Consider the following 25,186-nt stretch of genomic DNA (forward strand, 5'->3'; position numbering starts at 1 on the left):
AGTTTTGCCACCAAAAAGAAAGGAAAAAGAGAGAGGGAAAGAGAGGAGAGGGGGAGGAAGGAAGGAAGGAAGGAAGGAGGAAAGGGGAGAGACATTGCTGGTGTTTTTCTTGGTTCTGGTCATTCATTAATCAGAGACCTCTTTAATGGCCAGCCCTATTGTGTCATTTTTACCCTATGATTGTGGGATAAAACCTCACATACCCCTAGCTTACTTAAAAATAGTCCTTATATCTAAAGTGATATATAAAATTGTTGTTGTTTAATCACTATGTCACGTCCAACTCTTTGTGATCACACGGACTGTAGCCTGCCAGGCTCCTCTGTCAGTGGCATTTCCCAGGCAAGAACACTGGAGAGGGTTACCATTTCCTTCTCCAGAGTATCTTCCCAACCCAGGGATCAAACCTGCATCTCCTGCTTGTTTATCACTCTTTACCACTGAGTCACATGGGAAGCTTGATATATGAAATTAACTTTTAGTAAAATACAAAATTTCACTTTTTACTCTAAAACCTGACATAGATTGAGATGGTTTCATATTACCATTAATCCTCAATTATACTAATTGTCAGCAGGTGCTCACTTAAGTCAAAGCAGTTTTCTCGCTATTTTTCCCAAAGCTTTCACTTTGCTCCCTGCTAGGGGGGAGCTTATAGTACCTCTCACATTGTACGCAGCAGCTTAACTCTCTTTTTTTCCCAAATGTATACACAGTTTGTTATGTGATAAAGGTAGCATTTCAAGTAAGGGTAGAAAGATGAATTTTTACAATGAATAGTGTTCACCATTCAGAAAACTAAGATCATGTCATCCAGTCCCATCACTTCATGGCAGATAGATGGGGAAACAGTGGCTGACTTTATTTTGGGGGGCTCCAAAATCACTGCAGATGGTGATTGCAGCCATGAAATTAAAAGACGCTTACTCCTTGGAAGGAAAGTTATGACCAACCTAGCTAGCATATTAAAAAGCAGAGACATTACTTTGCCAACAAAGATCCATCTAGTCAAGGCTATGGTTTTTCCAGTGGTCATGTATGGATGTGAGAGTTGGACTATAAAGAGAGCTGAGCACTGAAGAGTTGATGCTTTTGAACTTTGGTGTTAGAGAAGACTCTTGAGAGTCCCTTGGACTGCAAGGAGATCCAACCAGTCCATCCTAAAGAATATCAGTCCTGGGTGTTCATTAGAAGGACTGACGCTGAAGGTGAAACTCCAATACTTTGGCCACCTCATTGTGACTTTTAGCACATTTCCAGAGTTGTATAGCCATTACCATCATCTGATTTTTGAATATTTTTATCACTCCCAAAGAAACGCTATACCTATTAGCAGTCACTCCCCATTTCTGTCTCCCTCCCAAGCCCTGGAGACCACTAACTTACTTTCTGTCTCTGTGGATCTATCTATTCTAGACTCTTCATGTAAATGGAATCATATAGTATGTGGGGTTTTGTGCCTGGCTTCCTTCACTTAGTATAATGTTTTAGGGCTCATCGCTATCATAACTTTAGTGCTTCATTCCTTTTTGTGACTGAAGAGTATTCTGCTATATGACTATTCCACCTTTTGTTTATCCATTCTTTAGCTGATGGACATTTGCGTTGTTTCCACTTTTGAGCTATTAGGAATAATTCTGCTATGGACATTCATGTACATTTTTTGTGTGTAGACACTTGTTTTCTTTTTTTCTTGGGTGTATTTCCTTTTTTCTAGGACTAGAATTGCTGGATCATACAGTGACTCTAGGTTTAATATGTTGATGAGCTGCCAAATAATTTTCGAAAGTGACTACATCGTTTTACATTCCCAGCATCAGTGAATGAGGGCTTCAGTTTCTCCCCATTATCCCTCAACACTTGCAATTGGTTGTCCTTTTTAATTTAGCCACCTTAGTATGTATGAAGTAGTACCTTATTGTGGGTTTGATTTACATTTCTCTAATGCCTACTGATGTTGAATATTTGTATGTACTTATTATTATACAGATATCTTCTTTAAAGAAATCTCTATTAAAATCATTTGCTCATTTCTAATTGGGTTAATTGTCTTTCTGTTTCTAAGTTGTATGAGGTCTTTTTATATTCTGGATACAAGTCACTTGTCATTCTGTGGGATTTCCATTTATTCTTGATATTGTCTTTTGAAGCACAAATACTTTTAATTTAGATGAATTTTTTATTTCTTTTTAAATGTTGTTGTTTATATATCAAAGAAACTATTGCCTAACTCAACGTGAAGATTTACTCCTGTGATTTCTTCAAAGTGTTTCATAGTTTTAGTTCTTCTGCTTGTCTGAGATCCATTCTGAGTTTTTGTTTTTGTTTCTTTTTTTTTTTTTAATGCTTCTGCTTATTCTAGTTACTTTACTTTTGCTCTCCTTTTACTACCAGTTTAAGTCAGAACAGGATGCAACCAAGGAAAGGAGTGAGTGAATGAATGAATTGGCAACCAAAATGCAACTATGCCATGCTCAACCAAGGTAGAAGAGCACTCCAAGGCAGAAGAGAACAATGCCAATTACAGAAGGTGAGGGAGAGAAAAGAGGTGAGGAAGATTATGATTTCTTGCTTAAAAGACTGAATAGAGGGTTACCAGTAACCACTTATTATCTACAAATCTTTGCTTTCAAAGACTGATGACAGGTGGATGAAATCGCCAAAGAGAAACCTAACACGTTTGCTGAATGTAGGCTCTGAAAACCAGACCTCCTGTGTCCTACTTTCTCACTGGACCACCCTTGTCTTTCCAGCAAATATGAGTTACTTCCAGCTTCTTCTTCCAGACGTGAGACATAGGCAGAAAACTAACAAACACACATATTTTAGAATCAGTAAAAATAGCATCTTACACTCCTGATTTACTTTACAATTTACTTCATTGGCAAGCATTATTCTCTCCCCCATCTATAAGTAAATAATCAAGACTTCAAAATTTTTTAAATACTTTTCAAGTCCCACAAACTGTTTTCTTTCTACCACAAAACACAGGAATCCTGAAAAGATTTCTGATGAACAGACACTTGATTATTTCTCTCTGCCTTATCCTTTGAAGTCTTCACTCCTCAGATAAAAACATCGGGCTCTTCCTTAAGGTAATCTGAGTGCTTAGTAAATTACTTACCTGTAGGTTTCTGAATGAGAGACAGACTCCATAGTGTTGCCTTGATTTCTTTCTCTCAGAATGAGTTACCTTTGATCTCAGATATTCTTAGCTCTTTCTACAACAGCATTTATCACAACATCCTTGCCTTTCAAGCAAGTGCTCAGCTTAAAATCCTCTGAGTTCCAGCGATGTGATTGGTGCCTGGCTGGTCAGGTAAAAATGAGCGGGTGGCATAGATAAGAAGTAACCGTTAATTGTCCCTGCAAATGATTAACTGCAGAAAACAGTGGCAGTGGATATTTAATTTCCTCCTTCCCTTTAGCCAGTCTTCAAATTGATAACATGTGATAGTAGTTCATTGTTCCTTTTGCTTACCTTACCCATGAGGGATAATTAGAAGGATGATTCCCATGACCTAACCAAAAAACAGTGTTCACTGGGAAAGAAAATGTAGAACTGGAGGCTAGGAAAGCTGGATTTATGATATCTTCTCGTCTTGGGGTCTGGATTTTATTTTCTGAAAAATGAAAGCATTAAAACCTGCTACTCCTAACTCAGAGTGTTAGATGAAGAACTAGCTCCTATAATTAAGTTTAAACAATGCATAAATAAAATCCACCTTAAAGCTCATCTCGAAGCAAGGTCCGATGCTGTAAAGAGCAATATTGCATAGGAACCCAGAATTTTAGGTTCATGAATCAAGGCAAATTGGAAGTGGTCAAACAGGAGATGGCAAGAGTGAATGTTGACATTCTAGGAATCAGCGAACAAAAATGGACTGGAGTGGGTGGATTTAACTCAGATGACCATTATATCTACTACTGTGGGCAGGAACCCCTTAGAAGAAATGGAGTAGCCATCATGGTCAACAAAAGAGTCCAAAATGCAGTACTTGGATCCAATCTCAAAAATGACAGAATGATCTCTATCCATTTCCAAGGCAAACCATTCAATATCACAGTAATCCAAGCCTATATCCCAACCAGTAATGCTGAAGAAGCTGAAGTTGAACGGTTCTATGAAGACCAACAAGACCTTTCAGAACTAACACCCAAAAAAGATGTCCTTCTCATTATAGGGGACTGGAATGCAAAAGTAGGCAGTCAAGAAACACCTGGAGTAACAGGCAAATTTGGCCTTGGAGTACGGAATGAAGCAGGGCAAAGGCTAATAGAGTTTTGCCAAGAGAACGCACTGGTCATAGCAAACACCCTCTTCCAACAACACAAGGGAAGACTCTACACATGGACATCACCAGATGGTCAACACTGAAGTCAGACTGATTATATTCTTTGTAGCCAAAGATGGAGAAGCTCTATACAGTCAGCAAAAACAAGACCGGGAGCTGACTGTGGATCAGATCATGAACTTCTTCTTGCCAAATTCAGACTTAAATTGAAGAAAGTAGGGAAAACCACTAGACCATTCAGGTATGACCTAAATCAAATCCCTTATGACTATACAGTGGAAGTGAGAGATAGATTTAAGGGACTATATCTGATAGAGAGCCTGATGAACTATGGACAGAGGTTCGTGACATTGTAGAGGAGACAGGGATCAAGACCACCCCCATGGAAGAGAAATGCAAAAAGGCAAAATGGTTGTCGGAGGCGGCCTTACAAATAGCTGTGAGAAGAAGAGAAGCGAAAAGCAAAGGAGAAAAGAAAAGATATTCTCATTTGAATGCAGAGTTCCAAAGGAAAGCCAGGAGAGATAAGAAAGCCTTCCTCAGTGATCAATGCAAAGAAATAAAGGAAAACAACAGAATGGGAAAGACTCGAGATCTCTTCAAGAAAATTAGAGATACCAAGGGAACATTTCACACAAAGATGGGTTCGATAAAGGACAGAAATGGTATGGACCTAACAGAAGCAGAAGATATTAAGAAGAGGCGGCAAAAATACACAGAAGAACTGTACAAAAGAAGATCTTCATGACCCAGATAATCACAATGGTATGATCACTCACCTAGAGCCAGACATCTTGGAATGTGAAGGCAGGTGGGCCTTAGAAAGCATCACTACAAACAAAGCTAGTGGATGTGATGGAATTCTAGTTGAGTTATTTCAAATCCTGAAAGATGATGCTGTGAAAGTGCTGCACTCAATATGCCAGCAAATTTGGAAAATTCAGCAGTGGCCACAGGACTCGAAAAGGTCAGTTTTCATTCCAATCCTGAAGAAAGGCAATCCCAAAGAATGCTCAAACTACTGCACAATTGCACTCATCTCACACGCTAGTAAAGTAATGCTCAAAATTCTCCAAGCCAGGCTTCAGCAATACATGAACCGTGAACTTCCAGAGGTTCAAGCTGATTTTAGAAAAGGCAGAGGAACCAGACATCAAATTGCCAACATCTGCTGGATCATAGAAAAAGCAAGAGCGTTCCAAAAAGCATCTATTTCTGCTTTATTGACTCTGCCAAAGCCTTTGACTGTGTGGATCACAATAAACTGTGGGAAATTCTTTAAGAGATGGGAATACCAGACCACCTGACCTGCCTCTTGAGAAACCTATATGCACATCAGAAAGCAACAGTTAGAACTGGACATGTGTCAACAGACTGGTTCCAAATAGGAAAAGGAGTATGTCAAGGCTGTGTATTGTCACCCTGCTTATTTAACTTATACGCAGAGCACATCATGAGAAATGCTGGAAGAAGCACAAGTTGGAATCAAGATTGCCAGGAGAAATATCAATAGCCTCAGATATGCAGAAACTAAAGGCCTGCATGGACATGTCTACACATGGACATCACCAGATGGTCAACTGGTGAAGAGGAACTAAAAAGTGAAGAGGAACTAAAAAGCCTCTTGATGAAAGTGAAAGAGGAGAGTCAAAAGTTGGCTTAAAGCTCAACATTCAGAAAACTAAGATCAAGGCATCTGGTCCCATCACTTCATGGGAATAGATGGGGAGACAGTGGAAACAGTGTCAGACTTTATTCTTTTGGGCTCCAAAAGTACTGCAGATGGTGACTCCAGACATGAAATTAAAAGACGCTTACTCCTTGGAAGGAAAGTTATGACCAACCTAGATAGAATATTAAAAAGCAAAGACATTACTTTGCCAACAAAGGTCTGTCTAGTCAAGGCTATGGTTTTTCCAGTGGTCATGTATGGATGTGAGAGTTGGACTGTGAGGAAAGCTGAGTGCCGGAAAATTGATGCTTTTGAACTGTGGTGTTGAATAAGACTCTTGAGAGTCCCTTGGACTGCAAGGAGATCCAACCAGTCCATCCTAAAGGAGATCAGTCCTGGGTGTTCATTGGAAGGACTGATGCTGAAGCTGAAACTCCAGTACTTTGGCCACCTCATGTGAAGAGTTGACTCATTGGAAAAGACCCTGATGCTGGGAGGGACTGGGGGCAGAAGGAGAAGGGGATGACAGAGGATGAGATGGCTGGATGGCATCACTGACTCAATGGGCATGAGATTGAGTAAACTCCGGGAGTTGGTGATGGACAGGGAGGCCTGGCGTGCTGTGATTCATGAGGTCGCAAAGAGTCAGACACGACTGAGAGACTGAACTGAACTGACTAAAGCTCATCTCACCAGCAGCAATTGAGATAGTGCATGAATGCGTGTGCTAAGTCGCTTCAGTCATGTCCGACTCTTGGCGACCCCATGGACTGTACCCTGCCAGGCTCCTCTGTCCATGTGTTTCTCCAGGCAAGAATACTGGAGTGGGTTGCCATGCATTCCTCTAGGGGATCTTCCTGACCCAGGGATCCAACCTGTGTCTCTTGTGTCTCCTGCATTGGCAGGTGGATTCTTTTACCACTGAGCCACCTGGGAAGCCCATAATATACATTGTATGATCCCGATTATAAAAAGAAATAAATCAACCCCTAGCTTGTAATTGGACTTCCTGGGTGACTCGGTGGTTAAAGGTCCACTTGCCAAAGTAGGAGACGAAGGTTCAAACCCTAGGTTGGGAAGGTCCCCTGGAGAAGGAAATGGCAACTCACTCCAGTATTTTTGCCTGGAAAATTCCATGGATGGAGGAACCTGGCAGGCTACAGTCCACGGGGTTGCAAATAGTCGGACATGACTCAAGTGACTGAGCACGCAAACTAGTAATTAAGGATGCACACTTATTTATAAAACTATAAATAACAGAAAGGAAGTGACCACCACACATCAAGAGAGCGGTGATATTTGAAAAAAAAAAAAAAAGTGATAGGACAATGATGGAGGCATGAGGAAATCATATAAGACAAAGTTGTGGCAGACAGAATTGAAGCCTTTCTGAAATAAGTTGGAGATATATTTCGGAGGTGGATAGAAACCGAATAGATAAGAAATACTATGATATTGAACCAGAGTCTCCTACATGCTGAATATGAGCAGCTATACTGTCTTAGTTTCCAAACACTCTTGGAAGATTTGGATTCAAAAGTGAGGGCTTGATAAAAACCATCACATAGGTACATTGACTGTTGTCTAAGACCAAATTTGTTGCTGGAGATTAAAGCGTGATACAAATGTCATCACTAAACATTGGTATCCTCAAATATTACCCATAGCAAAGGCTCTGACTGTAACTGCCCTCTTACAGGAGTCAAATCCTCTGAGGGCTTTGTAATTTTAGTGTGAGGGCACTTATGCCTTTGCTGATGAGATCTTTCATATTGTCTCCTTTATAGCAAAACTTCAGAAGTAAGGGTTAGAATCCCCAGTCTGCTCCTTATGATTCTCACTCTGCCCCTTGGTCATTTTGTTCGCTATTCACTCTTCTGATATGTCCTCCTCCATGCAGGCAATCCTTGAAGATTGCTTTTATCTATGGATTTTTTGTGTTTTCAGTAACTCCCTTGGGAGCATTCTAAATGTCCATGAAGAATCACATATTTGGGAGGTATAAAGCTTTTAAGCATAATATCAAAGGTGAAAACAAAGGGGGAAAATGCTTAACTCAAATATAAATTTTATACCACTCACACCTCAAACGGTAGAAAAGATAATAATTGAAACATATATAACAAATTAAGATTTAATGCCATAAAGAGAAAAAGACTTCTTTACAAATCATTCCAAAAATAGAACTGGCATATAAAAGTGTGAACAAGGAACAAGTCAATCAAAATAGAAGATATTTCACAGGTTGGGTTAACCAATGAATAGTTCATACATTCAGTTCCCTGGGAAATAGACTCAAACGTGGAGGCTGCATGCAGGTGGGTCATTCAGGAGTCCTTTCAGGAACAATGCCTTAAAGGCATGCTGGGGACATGATAGGGTGGAGGGAAAAGCTGACCTGGGAAGCAGTGGCATCAGCCGTTACAGAAGGTCCCCCAGGCACTCAAAAGATGGAAGATCAAGGTCAAGGGAGCTGAGCCTTTGAAACACTACATCAACCTGTGAATGATTATCAGATGCCCTCAAGGAGAGATTGCAAATTTAGGTGAGGTAGTTCCCCCAAAATGCCATATGGTGGTTAAAAATGCAGATTCTCAGGCTCTATCCCCTAAAGAAATACATCTGGTAAGGCTTCGAGGATCTGAAATATTCCTGAAATGGCCCTAGTGATTCTCATATGCAACAAGTTGGGGAACCACAAATCTAACAGAGATGCTATTTATTCATTTCTCTATGTATTCCATGGTCTATCTTTGTTTCAAAATAGAGCTTTAGTAGCTATTTATCTGAATATCAGTAGCTTCAGTTCAGTTCAGTTCAGTGCCTCAGTCATGTCTGACTCTTTGCTACCCCATGAATTGCAGCACACCAGGCCTCCCTGTCCATCACCAACTCCCGGAGTTTACTCAAACTCATGTCCATCGAGTCGGTGATGCCATCCATCCATCTCATCCTTCAGTAGCTTACCTCCTTGCAAATGCATCAATCTCAACTTATTCTTTAATAGATCAACCAACTCAGTTCTTATAAAAGGCTATACATTTGGCTATTGAAAGAAGAGCTTTGCAGTTGGTGTTGTCCATGATGTTATTCAGTTTCTTATAAAGTAACCTGAGATCAATTTTAATTTTCTATTTAATATTACCTGTTTTAGTAAGAGCAAATAAGGTCCTCTGTCAGAAATATGTTTAATTTTATCAACCAACAGGAAATATATAACCACTGTATTTCTCATTTTTTCCTTGATGGAAAGTTAAGATTATGAATCTAAGTTTTGGGACTTCCCTGGCAGTCCAGTGGTTAAGACTCCTCACTTCCACTGCTGGGGGCATGGGTTCAGTCCCTGGTTGGGGAACTACAATCCCACATGCCGTGTGGTGCAGTCAAAAATTAAAATAAGTAAATAAACCTAAATTTTAGTAAATTTTCTGCTTCTCTTCCAGCATTTCCTTCTTTATAGACTTAACTCTGAAGCAATCATAGAGTGTCTTGACTTCACATTTCTGTTTTAGCAACTTTAAAGTATAAATTCTCTGCCAGTTATCACTGTACTGCCCTTTGGCTCCAATTACAGGCAACTGTGATAATGAACATTTCCCCTTCGCAGTGAGCCTGATGCTAAACTTTCTCAGTAGAGGGTGCTAAAGGAACAATGTAGGAAGAAGGTATCTCCTGCTGTTTCCTGCTGCTTCACAGTGGGTTAGCATTGTGAGTGTGAGGTTATGTAGCAGCAGTCAGCCCCAGTCCTTGCCCAGAATGCAGAATATCAAGGTAATTTTGCAGCCCTGAGTTGGCCTGGCCACCAGCTTCCTATAGGTTCTCCTGCCAGGGATGCTATACCCGCCCTTTTGCCATACCAGCACTGTCTGCATGTCCACACACCTGGCTGCCAGGTGCCACATGCCTGCACCAGTCTGTCCTCTGGGCTTGCACCTGGGCTCCCTGTCACTCTGCACACCTGTGCTCCTAGACGCCACGGGCAGCCACTGCACAGAGAATGCTCTAGTGCCCCGGCCAGCTGCAGGCCCACAAGCACAGTCACCAGCCGCAGCTCAGCTAGGCTCTGCCTGCACTCCTAAGGGCTGGCTTCTGCAGACCAGCTCCGATTTAGGCAACTTACTGAACTTCTCTGGCATCTAGTAGGTTACAATTATGCCTTTTCCAACAAGATCTAAACCCAAACATCAGAAAAGGTCCCCCTTTGAAGTTTGTCCTGCTTGAGTACCTTCCTGCAGCCTTCGGGAACCATGTAGAGTTTTCTTATAGCCTTAAGTTTCTCTTTCATCAAAATTTAACCATTCTTTATATTAAACTTTCCCCATTAAAATCACTGTGTTGTTTTTTTCTTTCCAGATTAGACCCAGATGGATACATGTACATTTTGGTATACATTAAAAATGGATATAATTTAAAACTTATAATACCCAAGCTTCTGTCAGGTGAGCTAGATGACACCTAAAGGCTTTAAGAAAAACAAATATTTTCGGAAATAAAAATTTTTAATTATGTAAATTCATGTAGCATATTTCAATATATTTCGAACATAGGAAGGAGAACTCATCAAATTTCTAAATCTGCAAATAGGCTCATTATCATACCAGAAAATTGATTATTTGCCTTAAATCACTGAAAGAAAAGACTAAGAAGATTAATTCCTGAATGCAGATGAATTTTAGAAAATAACATGCCCCGCTTTTGGTTCCCATAAATACAAAATGGCAGTACAATCAATATAGTCTACCTTTAGCTAATATTTTTCTTGACAGAAACTCTGGTTTATCAATTTGCTTCTCCCCAAGGTTATCAAATCTAAAATAGAAATAATTCACTTTGTTGTAATTCATTTTCCTGTGGTCAGAGAATATTTTGGCTTTGTAGTTGACTTCTCTTAGGCTGAACTAAACTTTAGCACCAAATTAACATTTCACATAACTGTATACACTTTTTACTCACAATATAATTATTCGGCACTACTATGAGCAAACCTCTGAGTGAAATAACAAAGATGAACTAATCATAGTCGAAGGGAAAACGCTGTTAAAGAGACAAATGCAAAACATCTGCATTCCAAGAAAGGGAGCAATTATCTAAGCAAAGAATGAAAGTTCTCTCACTGTTGAGAGTGCAAAAGTAATGTGATGGAAATAAGCTGAGGAGATGGAGGGAGAAAACAGAATTCAAAGAGAATATAGAAGCAGTAATCTTTTCATCTTGCATGATAGAAGTTCAAATGAACAAGCAGGCAGAAGGCCAGAAGCCGCTTCTCTGGAGACCTGGGACAGAAGCAGAGAAGACACCGATAAACACTAATATTGGGGGATTCCCTACCTGTATTTGGGCTGCCCTGGTGGCTCCGCTGGGAAAGAATCTGCCTGCAATGCGGGAGACCTGGGTTCGATCCCTGGGTTGGGAAGATCCTCTGGAGAAGGGAAAGGCTACCCACTCCAGTATTCTGGCCTGGAGAATTCTACGGGCTGTATAGGCCATGGGGCGGCAAAGAGTCGGACACAACGGAGCAACTTCCACTGTCACCCTGTACTTGTCAGGAAATAGGACATCCGAAAGCTCAGTGGCTCGAAGTAGAAATGTATTTGTCTTTGATGAAAGAGGAGGCATAAAGGCATTTAGGATGGTCAGCTGTTCTGACCACATGATGGACTGTGGAGAAGTTAGCCAAGATGGCATGTTCAGGCTCTCTCGCCCCACATTTTGGACATAATGGCTGTGTAACAGCTGACCTAAGTTGTAGCCCCGCGCATGACTATCTTGTGCTGCGCAGATACATGAGCTCCACCCATGAAGTGGCGTGAGTTTCTGCTGCGTCATGGCCGTGACCGTTGGGTCAGCCACAAGCGGAGAGAATATAGTGTGAATACTGCCACGGCTGCTGCATCAGCCGGGAGAGCCCACTGTTACGGCTGTTGAGTGTAAGGAAAGCAGAAGTAACGCCATGGCAGGCAGCTTAGATTAGGAGTAGGCCTTCCTACTTCTGGGTGGTAAGATTATCAGGCCACCTGGATACAACCAATTAGCTTTCCTTAACACTCACCGCTGTTTGCCAATTAGGAAATTAGGAGCTGGGCGGAAACCCCCGGGAAAGCCCCGCCCGCGCGAAAGTTTTGACCAATGAAATTGCTTTGCAAACTTGTAACCAATCCGCTTAAACCAACTACCAACGGCGTGTGCTCACCCTATAAATTAGTGTAACAGCTTGGGCTCGGGGCTCTCTGACCCTGCACCACTGCATTGGTTGCGGCAGAGGCCCTGGCTCGAGTCAGTAACAAACTTCCCTTTTTGCGAGTTGCATTGTCTTGGAAGCCTTCTCTCTTCCCGCTCGGGGATTCGGACATCGGGCATAACATTGAGTCAGCCAGGAGAGCAGCTGTGTTGTGTTATGTCTGCTGCTACAGCTGCGGCGCCAGCCAGAAGAGAATGAACAAGTCTGTAGTCCCTGCGGTTCTGGCATCTTCTTTCACCCTCCCAGCTCCCACCTTGCCCAGTGCAGACGGTGTGAGCAGCAAGACAGCTGGCACTGTGAACAGGATGACGAGCAGTAGTTCAACCAAAGCCCAGATTCCTTCTGCCTTGTTGCTTCAGCATCCCGCAGGATGCTGTCCCCCGAAGCACGGCGGAAACTGGCTCACCAGCAATATATCTGCATTTCAGCCCTTACTCTGGGGATAAAGGAAGCAAAGCGCAAGCAGCTAGCTTCTTACTCCCCACCCCTTCCCACGTTTACCAAGGTATAATCGATGTATACTACCGCCTAGGTTTAAAGTGTACAGCATAATGATTTGATTTATATACATCACCAAACTATTATCACAGTAAGTTTAGCGAATATCCATCATCTCATACAGATACAAAATTTTAAAAATAGAAAAAAAAATTTCTTGTGATAAAAACCCTTAAGGTTTACTCTGGTAACACTTTCATATATAACATACAGCAGTGCTATTTATATTTATTATGTAGTACATTACATCCCTGTGTGTGAATGTACTCAGTGGTGTCTGACTCCTTGTGACCCCATGGACTGTAGCCTGCCAGGCTCCTCTATCCATGGAATTTTCCTGACAAGAATACTGGCGCAGGTTGCCATTTCCTCCTCCTGACCCAGTGATTGAACCTGTGGCTCTTGAGTCTCCTGCAGATTCTTCACCACCTTGCAAGCCCACATCACATCCCTAGTGCAGATTTATCTTATTACTGGAAGTGTGTACCTCTTGACTGCTTTCATCCGATTCCCTCTGCCATCTCAATCTGATCTCTTTTTCTTTGTTAGTTTCTGAAGTATATTGATTTACAATAACACTATAGACAATAAACTGTGGAAAATTCTGAAAGAGATGGGAATACCAGACCACCTGACCTGCCTCTTGAGAAACCTATATGCACATCAGAAAGCAACAGTTAAAACGGGACATGGAACAACAGACTGGTTCCAAATAGGAAAAGGAGTATGCCAAGGCTGTGTATTGTCACCCTGCTTATTTAACTTATATGCAGAGTACATCATGAGAAACGCTGGGCTGGAAGAAGCACAAGCTGGAATCAAGATTGCCAGGAGAAATATCAATAACCTCAGATATGCAGATGACACCACCCTTATGGCAGAAAGTGAAGAGGAACTAAAAAGTCTCTTGATGAAAGTGAAAGAGGAGAGTGGAAAAGTTGGCTTAAAGCTCAACATTCAGAAAACTAAGATCAAGGTGTCTGGTCCCATCACTTCATGGGAAATAGATGGGGAGACAGTGGAAACAGTGGCTGACTTTATTCTTTGGGGCTCCAAAAGTACTGCAGATGGTGACTGCAGCCAAGAAATTAAAAGACACTTACTCCTTGGAAGGAAAGTTATGACCAACCTAGATAGCATATTAAAAAGCAGAGACATTACTTTGCCAACAAAGGTCTGTCTAGTCAAGGCTATGGTTTTGCCAGTGGTCCTGTAGGGATGTGAGAGTTGGACTGTGAAGAAAGCTGAGAGCCAAAGAATTGATGCTTTTGAACTGTGGTGTTGAATAAGACTCTTGAGAGTCCCTTGGACTACAAGGAGATCCAACCAGTCCATCCTAAAGGAGATCAGTCCTGGGTGTTCATTGGAAGGACTGATGCTGAAGCTGAAACTCCAGTACTTTGGCCACCTCATGTGAAGAGTTGACTCATTGGAAAAGACCCTGATGCTGGGAGGGATTGGGGTCAGGAGGAGAAGGGGACGACAGAGGATGAGATGGCTGATGGCATCACCAACTCGATGGACATGAGTTTGAGTAAACTCTGGGAGTTGGTGATGGACAGGGAGGCCTGGCGTGCTGTGATTCATGAGGTCGCAAAGAGTCGGACACGACTGAGCAACTGTACTGAACTGATGGTAGTTCCTGTTACACAACATGATGACTTAATATTTCTAAACATTTCAAAATGATCACCATGATAAGAATAGTTAGAAAATGTCATTATACAAGAATTTAACATAGTTACTGACTATATTCCCCATATTATGCATTTCATACAGGTGGCTAATTTATTCTACAATGTGAAGTTTATACCTTGTGAAGGTGAAAGCTGCTCAGTCGTGTCCGACTCTTTGCGACCCCATGGACTATACTGTCCAGGAAATTTTCCAGGCCAGAATACTGGAGTGAGTAGCCGTTCCCATCTCCAGAGGATCTTCCCACCACAGGAATCGAACCCAGGTCTCCCACACTGCAGGGGGATTCTTTACCAGCTGAGACACCAGGGAAGCCCTTGTTCCTTTTAATCCCCCTCATCTGTTTATTTCCCTCCCCTACCCCTCTCCCCTCTGGTAACCACCTATTCATTCTCTGTATCTCTGACTTTGTCAAGCAGCTTCTTTTCTAAGTAAGTGATCAGGAAGTTGTATTCATTAGAAAGTTGCTCCAAGATAGGTTCTAGTGAAAAGTGATGTGTTCAACTGATATTTAAAATGATGAACCAGAAGTGGTTCTGTTTCTTAAAATCAAAGGGAGGGGTCTTAATATAGAAAAACACTTAGCAATCTGTGTTATGACAACAATTTAATTGTAAATACCTCACCTGTACCTTCAGACTACAAGCAAGACTACAGTCAGCAAAATTTGTTCATATACACAGAACTTTAAATGAGATTATTCAGGCCTCAATCTTCAGTGACCATGTTCATTAATAAAAGTTTGCAGGGAGAAAGATAACACTCCTCTATTACAAATAGCTGCATGAAGACAGAATGAATCTAGGTAGGAAAAAACAGGCAGTACTTTTTTTAAGAGAGAAGAATAGAAATCTTTTGGAAAATGTTATTAAATGTTCTTAAAAGAAACTGAAAATCAACAAAAGGTTTGGAATATAAAGCCAAGGAAACCTCCTAAGAAGTGTGTGTAAGAATGAAGATAGAAAACATAGGAAAGGTAAACCATCAACCAATCAACAAGGAAATCCAATTATCAGACAAATTAGACTTCCAGTAAGAGATAAAAGTGAAGAAATATTATAGAACAAATCATATAAGAAAATTTCTCAGACCAGAAGAACATGAGTTTATAGACTGAATATATTCATCAAATACTGGAAAAACAAAGGAAGAAACAAAATATAGCAGGGTGCATCAACATATTTTAGAACATCATGGGTGACAAGCGTGTATCCTAAAAAAGCCCAGTGGAGGGTGTAGAAAGTCAGGTCAGAAGTCAGGAGGTTCTCTGACTTCTCAATAGATACACTGCAAGTAACAGGAGAAATTCCTTTAAAATGAGAGAAAAAATTCCTTTAAAATGAGAGAAAAAATTCCTTTAAAATGAGAGGAATAATTATTTTTAGCCCAGCCTTCTACATACAGTCAAACTAAATCACGTGTGACAGTGAAGACAGTTTCAAACATGCAAAGATCCAAAATTTTACTTTCTATGCATCATTTCTCAGGCAGTTCCCAAAGGATGGGCTTTTGTAAAATGAAAATTCAAGAGAGAGGAAAACATGGATCAAGAACCAGAGAAAGTAACAAAAGCAGGTGTGAGAGCATCCACCATGGGCTAAAGTGTGTGGCAGACCATAAAGTATATTGTCCTGTCACCAGGGCCTTACCACTTCAGCTCAGCCTGGACAACTTCCACCTGTCAGTTCAGCTTCCTTAAGCCCAGGCTTTTCCAGAACTGTTTAAAGTCACTCTGATTTTCACTTAGCAGGAAAAATGGAGGTAAGTAACACCTCCCAGAAGCAGCTCTCAGTTAACAACTGATGGAAGTTAGCATCACTACCCCAGCTCCCTCACATTTGGATGATTCTCCTGAGGTGTGAGTTCAACATATGTACCAGTTTCCCCTGGCATTAGCCTCCTGGCATCCTAAGTGGCTTCATAATACATCCCTTATTGGCTGTCTTTCCTTCCCTGTCTCACTGCCCTACTCATCTCCTGAATAGGGTGTTTCCTGAACCTTCCAAATAAACTACTTATCCTTTCATTCCTCTCTCAGGGTCTGCCTCTAGTGGAACCCGAATTAAGACCATGTAGGAGGATGGAGGGCCCTGAGAGGAAGGTCTGTATGGACTGGAAGGGAGTGGATAAGCATCTGATATCTCTAAACATTGGAACAACACTGGTAGACTGAAAAACCTCTTGGAGCATCTGAGAGGAATTGGAAATAGAAATATAAAAAACTAAGCTAGCAAGCAAACAACATCACTAGAGAGGGCACTAACAACACCAGAATAAAACAGAAGAAAGTTGTAAAGATAGGAACATGCTTACAGAACACTACTTGATTTATTTCAGTCATGGCATTTAAAAGTTTTTATTGATTTAACTGAAATTATGCAATAACTACCTTGGGAAAAGGAGGAAATGTAGATGATTAAGTTAGAAGATGACTGAATCTTTGTCTGTATTCAACAGACGAATAGACAATTCATTAAAAAGTAGGAAAAAAAAGTTACTTAAAATATGGTGATAAGTACCAGGGAAAAAAATGCTGCAAGACATGACAATGTTTCTCTGAGACCAGGGAAAAGGAATTGTGTGGGTCCAGTTAGCACATCATATGTTAAATGTTCTTCTATTTTAAATTAATTTTAAAGATAAGTGATAAGTCAAGAAATAGTTTCACTTGTCATGTGGTTTACTATTTATAATTTTATAAGTTATATAATTTATTCGTTGTTCAGTCACTAAGTCATGTCCAACTCTTTGCCACCCCACGAACTGCAGCACACCAGGCTTCCTGTCCTTTACTATCTCCTGGAGCTCACTCAAACTCAATGTATACTTTTATATAATTTATAACTTAAATATGTAATTATAATTTTATAAAAATTAACAATTTAAATGTGAAATTTAAATTTAAAATGAAATGATAAACAGAAAATATTAACAGATCTGAGCTGTTTACACCCATCTTTACTGCTTCAGTGTCTGTTTATGTGCACATGCATTTATTTTAGATATTTTAGAGTCAATTAAATAAAAGAAAAAAGAATAGAGAAGTAACTCACATCAGTGTGAATTATCGTCTCTGTACCTCTCCTTCATACTCACAGAGAGCCGTATGGAAGGTAACATGAAGGATTGGCATTTAAAGGCCTCAACTATTTCTGCTGTACAGCTAAAGAATGAAGCTTGAGTAAGATTATTCATTATCTAAGCACATAAATAAAACCATAAGCGTACTTAGCTATTCAGTTCTAATCCACTAATAAAATGATGTGGAAGTAGGAATCAGATAGTAGAAATCTTACTATCATTGATGAAAATAAGAAAAATGATTCTTTCCTAACCCATCCCAGTATCCCACTTAATTTCTCTATATCAGTAAAGCATTCATTCTTAAACACAGCTACAAAAATCTACCAGGATTTCTATGTATATGATGCATTTAGAAAGACATCAACTATCTATTTATCTAATAATCAGTGAACTCATTAGTGAGTATAACTGCAAGCAATATTCAATGAAACTATATAGTATGAAATAGAAACTATGTTTTTATTCTATTGTAGAGAAAACATGTGCTATAGTAAAAAAATGTAATAGAAATAATAAATGATATAAATTATAATGAAATAAGTTAATTCCACCATTATGTAACAAAATAAAATAAAGACTTGGTTTTCAAATTATTACAGTACTTAATGAATGAAGACTTTCCTGAGGGAGCTTTGTTGGCAAAGGAGAAACACAGGAGAATATAATCACTCCTGCTGTGGGAGAAGATGAGTGAGAAGTAGTGAAAGTTAGTGAGTGAAACAACAATTTCCAGATATTTATTCACATCTAATCACAAGGAATTGTCAGCATCTTCTCCTCCAGTCCTTACTGATGTCATAAGTAGAGAGAACCATCACAGGAAGACACACACACAAACAGAATGAATGTCTGTTTGGGTTTCCTTTGCTTACAAATTGTACAGTTCCTGCTAACACAAGACTATACTGGCAATTTAATTTTTAAAAATGATATGTCTTCCCTACCCTCTCATCATAAGGAAATGGCAATTATTTTCCATATCTTCTAAGCTTAAAAATTTTTATAATTATGTTTATTTTTAATTGATCGATGATTGATTTGCCACAGATCAACATGAGTTAACCATAAGTACACATATGTCACCTCCCTCTTGAAACTCCCTTCCACTTCCCACCCTTTCCTACCCATCTAGGTTATTACAGAGCCCCAGTTTGGACTCCTTGAATCATGCAGCAAATTTCCACTGGCTATCTTTTTTACATACATTAGTGTATATGCTTCCATGCTACCATCTCCATTCATCCCACTCTCTCCTTCTCTCCCCCACCTTGTCCGTAGGTCTGTTTTCTAATGTCTGTGCCTCCATTGCTGCCCTGAAAATAGGTTCATCAGTACCATCTTTCTAGATTCCATATATATGCATTAGTATGTATGGAGCTTCCCTGGTGGCTCAGCTGGTAAAGACTCTGCCTGCAGTGTGGGAGACCTGGGTTCAATCCCTCGGTTGGGAAGATCCACTGGAGAAGGGGAAGGCTACCCACTCCAGTATTCTGGCCTGGAGAATTCCATGGACTGTATAGTTCGTGGGGTTGCAAAGAGTCAGACATGACTGATTTTCACTTCTGACTTCACTCTGTGTAATAGGTTCTAGGTTCATTCACCTCATTAGAACTGACTTAAATGTGTTCCTTTTTATGGCTGAGTAGTATTCCATTGTATATATGTACCACAGTTTCTTTACCCATTCATTTGTTGATGGACATCTAGGCTGCTTCATTCATGTCCTAGCTATTGTAAATAGTACTGCAATGAACAATGGGATAAATGTGTCTTTTTCAGTTTTGGTTTCCTCAGGGTATATGCCTAGAAGTGGTATTGCTGGGTTGTATGGTGGTTTTATTCCTAGTTTTTAAAGGAATCTCCATGGCTCCATGACTATATCAATTTACATTCACACCAGCTTTGCAAAATTGTTCCCTTTTCTCCACAACTTTCCAGCATTTATTGTTTGTGGATTTTTTGATGATGGCCATTCTGATCACTGTGAGGTGATATATCAATGTAGTTTTGATTTGCTTTTCTGTAATAGTGAGCAATGTTGAGCTTTCTTCATGTGATTATTAGGCATCCATTTGTCTTCTTTGGAAGAAGGTCTGTTTAGGTCTTTGCCTGCTGTTTGAGTTGTTTGCTTTTCTGGTATTGAGTTGTATGATCTGCTTGTATATTTTAGAGATCAATCCTTTGTCAGTTGTTTCATTTACTACTGTTTTGTCCCATTCTGAGGGCTTCCTTTTCACCTTGTTTATAGTTTCTTTTGCTGTGAAAAAGCTCTTAAGTTTAATTAAGGTCCCACTTGTTTATTTTTGTTTTTATTTCCATTATTCTAGGAGGTGGGTCATAGAGGACCTTGCTATGATTTATCTCATACAGTGTTATGTCTATATTTCCTTCTAAGAGTTTTATGGTTTCTGGTCTTACATTTAGGTCTTTAATCCATTTCAAGTTTATCTTGATGTATGGTGTTAGAAGGGCTTTCCTGGTGGTTTAGACAGTAAAGAATCCACCTGGAATGTGGGATACTTGGGTTTGATCCCTGGGTTGGGAAGATCCAGGGCCTGGGAACCCACTCCAGTATTCTTGCCTGGAGAATCCCCATGGACAGAGGAGCCTGGCAGGTTACAGTCCATGGGGTCACAAAGAGTTAGGCATGACTGAGCGACTAAGCACAGTACAGCAGAGCACAGTATGGTGTTAGGAAGTGACCCAATTTCATGCTTTTACACAGAGTTATCTGGTTCTCCCAGCACCACCTATTGAAAAGACTATCTTTATCCCACTGTATATTCTTGACTCCTTTGTCAAAGATAAGGTGCCCATAGGTGTGTGGGTTTATCTCTGGGTTTATAAATCCCAGGGTTTATCTCTGGGCTTTCTATTCTATTCCATTGGTCTATACGTCTCTTTTTGTGCCAGTACCGTACTGTCTTGATGACTGTAGCTTTGTAGTACAGTCTGAAATCAGGTAAGTTTATTCCTCTAGCTCCATTCTTCTTTCTCAAGATTGCTTTCAATATTTGGGGTCATTTGTGTTTTTTTCATATGGATTGTAAAATTTTTGTTCTAGTTCTGCGAAAACTGCCATGGGTAATTTGATAGGGATTGCATTGAATGTGTAGATTGCATTTGGTAGTATAGTCATTTTTATAATATTGATTCTTCCATCCCAGGAACATGGGATATCCCTCCATCTGCTTATGTCCTCTCTGATTTCTTTCATCAGTGTCTTATAGTTTTCTGTATACAGTTCTTTTGTCTTCCTAGTTAGGTTTATTTTTAGGTATTTCGTCTTTTTGTTGGAATGGTAAATGGGATTGATTACTTAATTTCTCTTTATGGAATTTCTTTGTTAGCATATAGGAATGCAAGAGATTTATACATATTGATTTTGTATCCTGTGACTTTACTAAATTCACTGATTAGCTCTAGTGATATTCTGATAGTATCTTTAGGTACATGATAGTACATGATACTATGTACAGTATCATGTCATCTGCAAATAGTGAGAATTTTACTTCTTCCTTTCAAATCTAGATTCCTTTTATTCCTTTTTCTTCTCTTATTGCCATACTAGGATTTCCAAAACTTTGTTGAATAATAATAGCAAGAGTGGGCACCCTTGTCTTGTTCCTGATCTTAGAGAGAATGCTTTCAGTTCCTCACCATTGAGAATAATATTTGCTGTGGGCTTGTTGTATATGCCCTTTATTTTGTTAGGGTATGTTCCTTCTATGCCCATTTTTGAAGAGTTTTTATCATATATGGGTGCTGAATTTTGTCAAAAACTTTTTCTGCATTTATTGAGATTATTATATGGTTTTTAATCTTTCAACTTGATAATATGATGTATCACATTGATTTGTGTATATTGAAGAATCCTTGTGTCACTGGCATAAACTCAACTTGATCGTGGTGTATGATCTTTTTAATGTGTTGTTGAATTCTGTTTGCTAGAATTTTGTTGAGGATTTTTAATCTATGTTCATCAGTGATACTGGCCTGTAATTTTCTTTTTTGTGATGTCTTTCTCTGGCTTTGGTATCAGGGTGATTGTGGCCTCATAGAATAAGCTTGGAAATGTTCTTTCCTCTGCAATTTTTTGGAAGAGTTTCAGGATATGCATTAGCTCTTCTCTGAATGTTTGATAGAGTTTACCTGTGAAGCCATCTGACACTGGACTTTTGTTTTGGGGGAAATTTTTGTTTATCACAGTTTCGATTTCAGTATTGGCAGTTGGCTTGTTCATAATTTCTATTTCTTCCTTGCTCAGTCTTAGAAGGTTAAACCTTTTAAGAATCTGTCCATTTCCTCTATGTTGTCTATTTTATTAGCATATAGTTGCTTTTAATAGTTTCTCAAGACCCCTTGTATTTTTACGTTGTCTGTTGTAACCTCTCCTTTTTCATTCCTAATTTTTTTATTTGATTTTTTTTCCTCTAACCCCCTCCTTTTTTTTTTTTTTTTTTTTTGGATGACTCTGGCTAACGGTTTGTCAATTTTGCTTATCTTTTCAAAGAACTGGCTTTTAGTTTTATTAATCTTCACTATTACTTCCTTCATTTCTTTTTCAGTTATTTCTGCTCTGATCTTTATGATTTCTTTCCTTCCACTAACTTTGAGGTCATTTCTGTTCTTCTTTTTCCAGCTGTTTAGATGTAGAGTTAGGTTGTCTATTCAATGTTTTTCTTGTTTCTGGAGGTAGGATTGTATTGCTACAAACTTCCTTCTTAGAATTGCTTTTGCTGCATCCCACAGGTTTTGGGTCATTGTGTTTTCACTGTCATTTGTTTCTAGGAATCTTTTTTTTTCCTTCTTATTTCTTCAGTAACCTGTTTGTTGCTTAGAAATGTATTCTTTAATCTCCATGTGATTGTGGTTTTTTTTACAGTATTATTTTCCTATAACTGATATCTAGTCTCATAGTGTTGTAGTCAGAAAAAATGCTTTATACAATTTCAATTTTCTTAAATTTACTGAAGTTTGATTTGTGACCCCAAATGTGGTCTATTCTAGAGAATGTTCCATGTGCACTTGAAGAGAAAGTGTATTCTGCGTTTGGACAGAAAGTCCTAATGGTCTAATATTTCATTTAATGTTTGTGTTTCCTTATTGATTTTCTGTTGTGATGATCTGTCCATTGCTGTAAGTGGAGTGTTAAAATCCCCTACTATTATTGTGTTACTGTCAATTTCCTCTTTTATGTCTGTTAATGTTTGCTTATGTACTGAGATGATCCTGTGTTGGGTGCCTAAATATTTCCAAACGTTCTGTCTTCTTCTTGGATTAATCCCTTGATTATTATGTAGTGTCCTTCTTTATATCTTGCAGTCTTTTTTATTTTTAGTGTATTTTGTCTGAAATGAGAGTTTCCACCCCAGCTTTCTTTTGATTTCCATTTGCATGCAATATAATTTTCCACCCTTTTACATTCATTCTGTTTATGTCTCTAGATCTGAAGTAGGTCTCTTTTTTATGATTTATTGATTTATTAAAAATCAATGTAAATTTTTTAAATTATTTATTTATTTATTTTACTTTATAATATTGTATTGGTTTTGCCATACATTCACTTGAATCCACCATGGGTGAAGTAGGTCTCTTATAGACAGCATATATATGGGTTTTTCGTGTGTGTGTGTATTGATTCAGCCAGTCTGTGTCTTTTGGTTGGAGTATTTAATCCACTTACATTTAACATGATTGTTGATATATATGTTCCTATTGGCATTTTCTTAATTGTTTGGGGTTTGTTTTTCCGGTCTTTCCTTTCTCTTGTGTTTACTACCTATATAAGTTCCTTTAATATTTGTTGTAAAGCTGGTTTGGTGGTGCTCAATTCCCTTAACTTTTGCTTATCTGTAAAGCTTTTGATTTCTCCATCAATTTTGAATGTGATCCTTGCTGGGTAGAGTAAGCATGGTTGTAGATATTTTGCTTTCAGTACTTTAAATATATCCTGCCAGTCCCTCTAGCCTGCAGAGTTTCTGCCAAAAGATTAGTGTTAATCGTATGGGTTTTTTCTTGTATGTTACTTGTTGCTTTTCCTTTGCTGCTTTCTTTCTTTCTTTTTTTTTTTTTTTTTTTTACAATATTTTTACAATATTGTGGTGGTTTCCACCATGCATCGACATGAATCAGCCATGGGTGCACATGTTTCCCCTCATCCTGACCCCCACTCCCACCTTCCTCCCCACCCCATCCCTCTGGGTTGTCCCAGAGCACAGGTTTTGAGCGCCCTGCTTCATGCATTCAATTTGCACTGGTCATCTATTTTACATATGGCAACATATATGTTGCAATGCTATTCTCTCAAATCATCCCACCCTCATCTTCTCCCACGTAGTCCAAAAGTCTGTTCTTTACATCTGTGCCTCTTTTGCTGCCTTGCATGTAGGATCATTGTTACCGTCTTTCCAAATTCCATATGTACACCTCAGTACACGTATCGCTGTTTCCCTTGCTGCTCTCTTCCTTTGTGTTTAATCTCTGTTAGCTTGATTAGGATGTGTTTCGATGAGTTTCTCCTTGGGTTTCTCCTGCATGGGACTGCACTTCTTGGACTTGATTGACTATTTCCTTTCCCGTGTTGGGGAAGTTTTCGACTATAATCTCTTCAAAAATTTTCTCAGTGCCTTTCTTTTTCTCTTTTCCCTCTAGGACTCCTGTAACTCTAATGTTGGTGCATTTAATATTGTCCCAGAGTCTCTGAGACTATCCTCAATACTTTTCATTCTTTATCCTTTACTCTGCTCTTCAGCAGAATTCACCATCTATCTTCCAGCTCACCTATCCGTTCTTCTGCTTCAGTTATTGTACTTTTGGTTCCTTCTAGGGTATTTTTAATTTCAGTAATTGTGTTATTCATCTCTGTTTATTCTTTACTTCTCTTATGTCATTGTTAATTGTATTAATTGCTTCTTATATTTACTCCGTTTATTTTAGAGGCTTTGGAACATCTTCACTATCATTATTCTGAATTTTTTTTCAGGTAGTTTTCCTATTTCCTCTTTGTTTATTTGATCTTGTGAGTTTTGACTTTGTTTATTCCTTTGTGCTATATTTCTGTCTTTTCATTTTTTCTCCCCAACTTGCTCCATTTGAGATCTCCTTTTCCCAGGCTTTAGGGTCGTATTCCTTTCTCCTTTTGGTTTTTGCCCTCAGTGGTTAAGGTTGGTTCAGTTGTCTGTGTTGACTTCTTGTTAGGGGTGACTTGTGCCTGTATTCTAGTGGGAGGAGGTGAATTGGGAGGTTTTCGTTGTTGTTGTTTATCTTTTTTTTCCTTCTGATAGGCAGGACTGTGTGAGGTGGTATATTTTGGAGTGTCTGTGGGAATCTTGTCAGCGATGATTATTTTTGTGTTTTTGTCTTGCTTGTTCTTTGAGTGAGGTGTCCTAAACTGGGTGCCTTGGCAACTGGGTGATACCAGACTTTGTGTACAGGTGTAGGACCTCATGGAAGTTCTCAATAATTAATATCCCCTGGGGTTAGGAGTTCTCTGGCAGTCTGGGTTCCTGGGCTGAGGGCTCCCACTTCAATGGTTCAGCCCGAATCCCTGGATGGGAGACTCCATAAGTCATTTTTGGGGGATTAAAGGGGATTAAAACAAACATACCAAGACAAAAAGCAAAACATAACAAGAAATAAAAGATTAACCTACATAAATTGTAAATACAAGGTCAGGCAGATAATTACAAAAGCAATGGGACA

The 25,186-nt window shown here is 39.3% G+C and overlaps 1 protein-coding gene across 1 annotated transcript in view; it reads right to left on the reverse strand.

The window, feature by feature from the left end:
• Positions 1–3,300, reverse strand: part of LOC122451770 (C4b-binding protein alpha chain-like) — a 66,506-nt gene extending 63,206 nt beyond the window's left edge. Inside the window, exon 1 of the mRNA XM_043484673.1 lies at positions 3,125–3,300. Coding sequence (XP_043340608.1) covers positions 3,125–3,156 — 32 coding nt within the window. The 5' untranslated portion in view covers positions 3,157–3,300. The remainder of the gene's footprint in view (positions 1–3,124) is intronic.
• Between the last annotated feature and the right edge of the window lie 21,886 nt (positions 3,301–25,186).

Source organism: Cervus canadensis, chromosome 13 (assembly GCF_019320065.1).
Source record: "Cervus canadensis isolate Bull #8, Minnesota chromosome 13, ASM1932006v1, whole genome shotgun sequence".
Taxonomy (NCBI): Eukaryota; Metazoa; Chordata; class Mammalia; order Artiodactyla; family Cervidae; genus Cervus; species Cervus canadensis.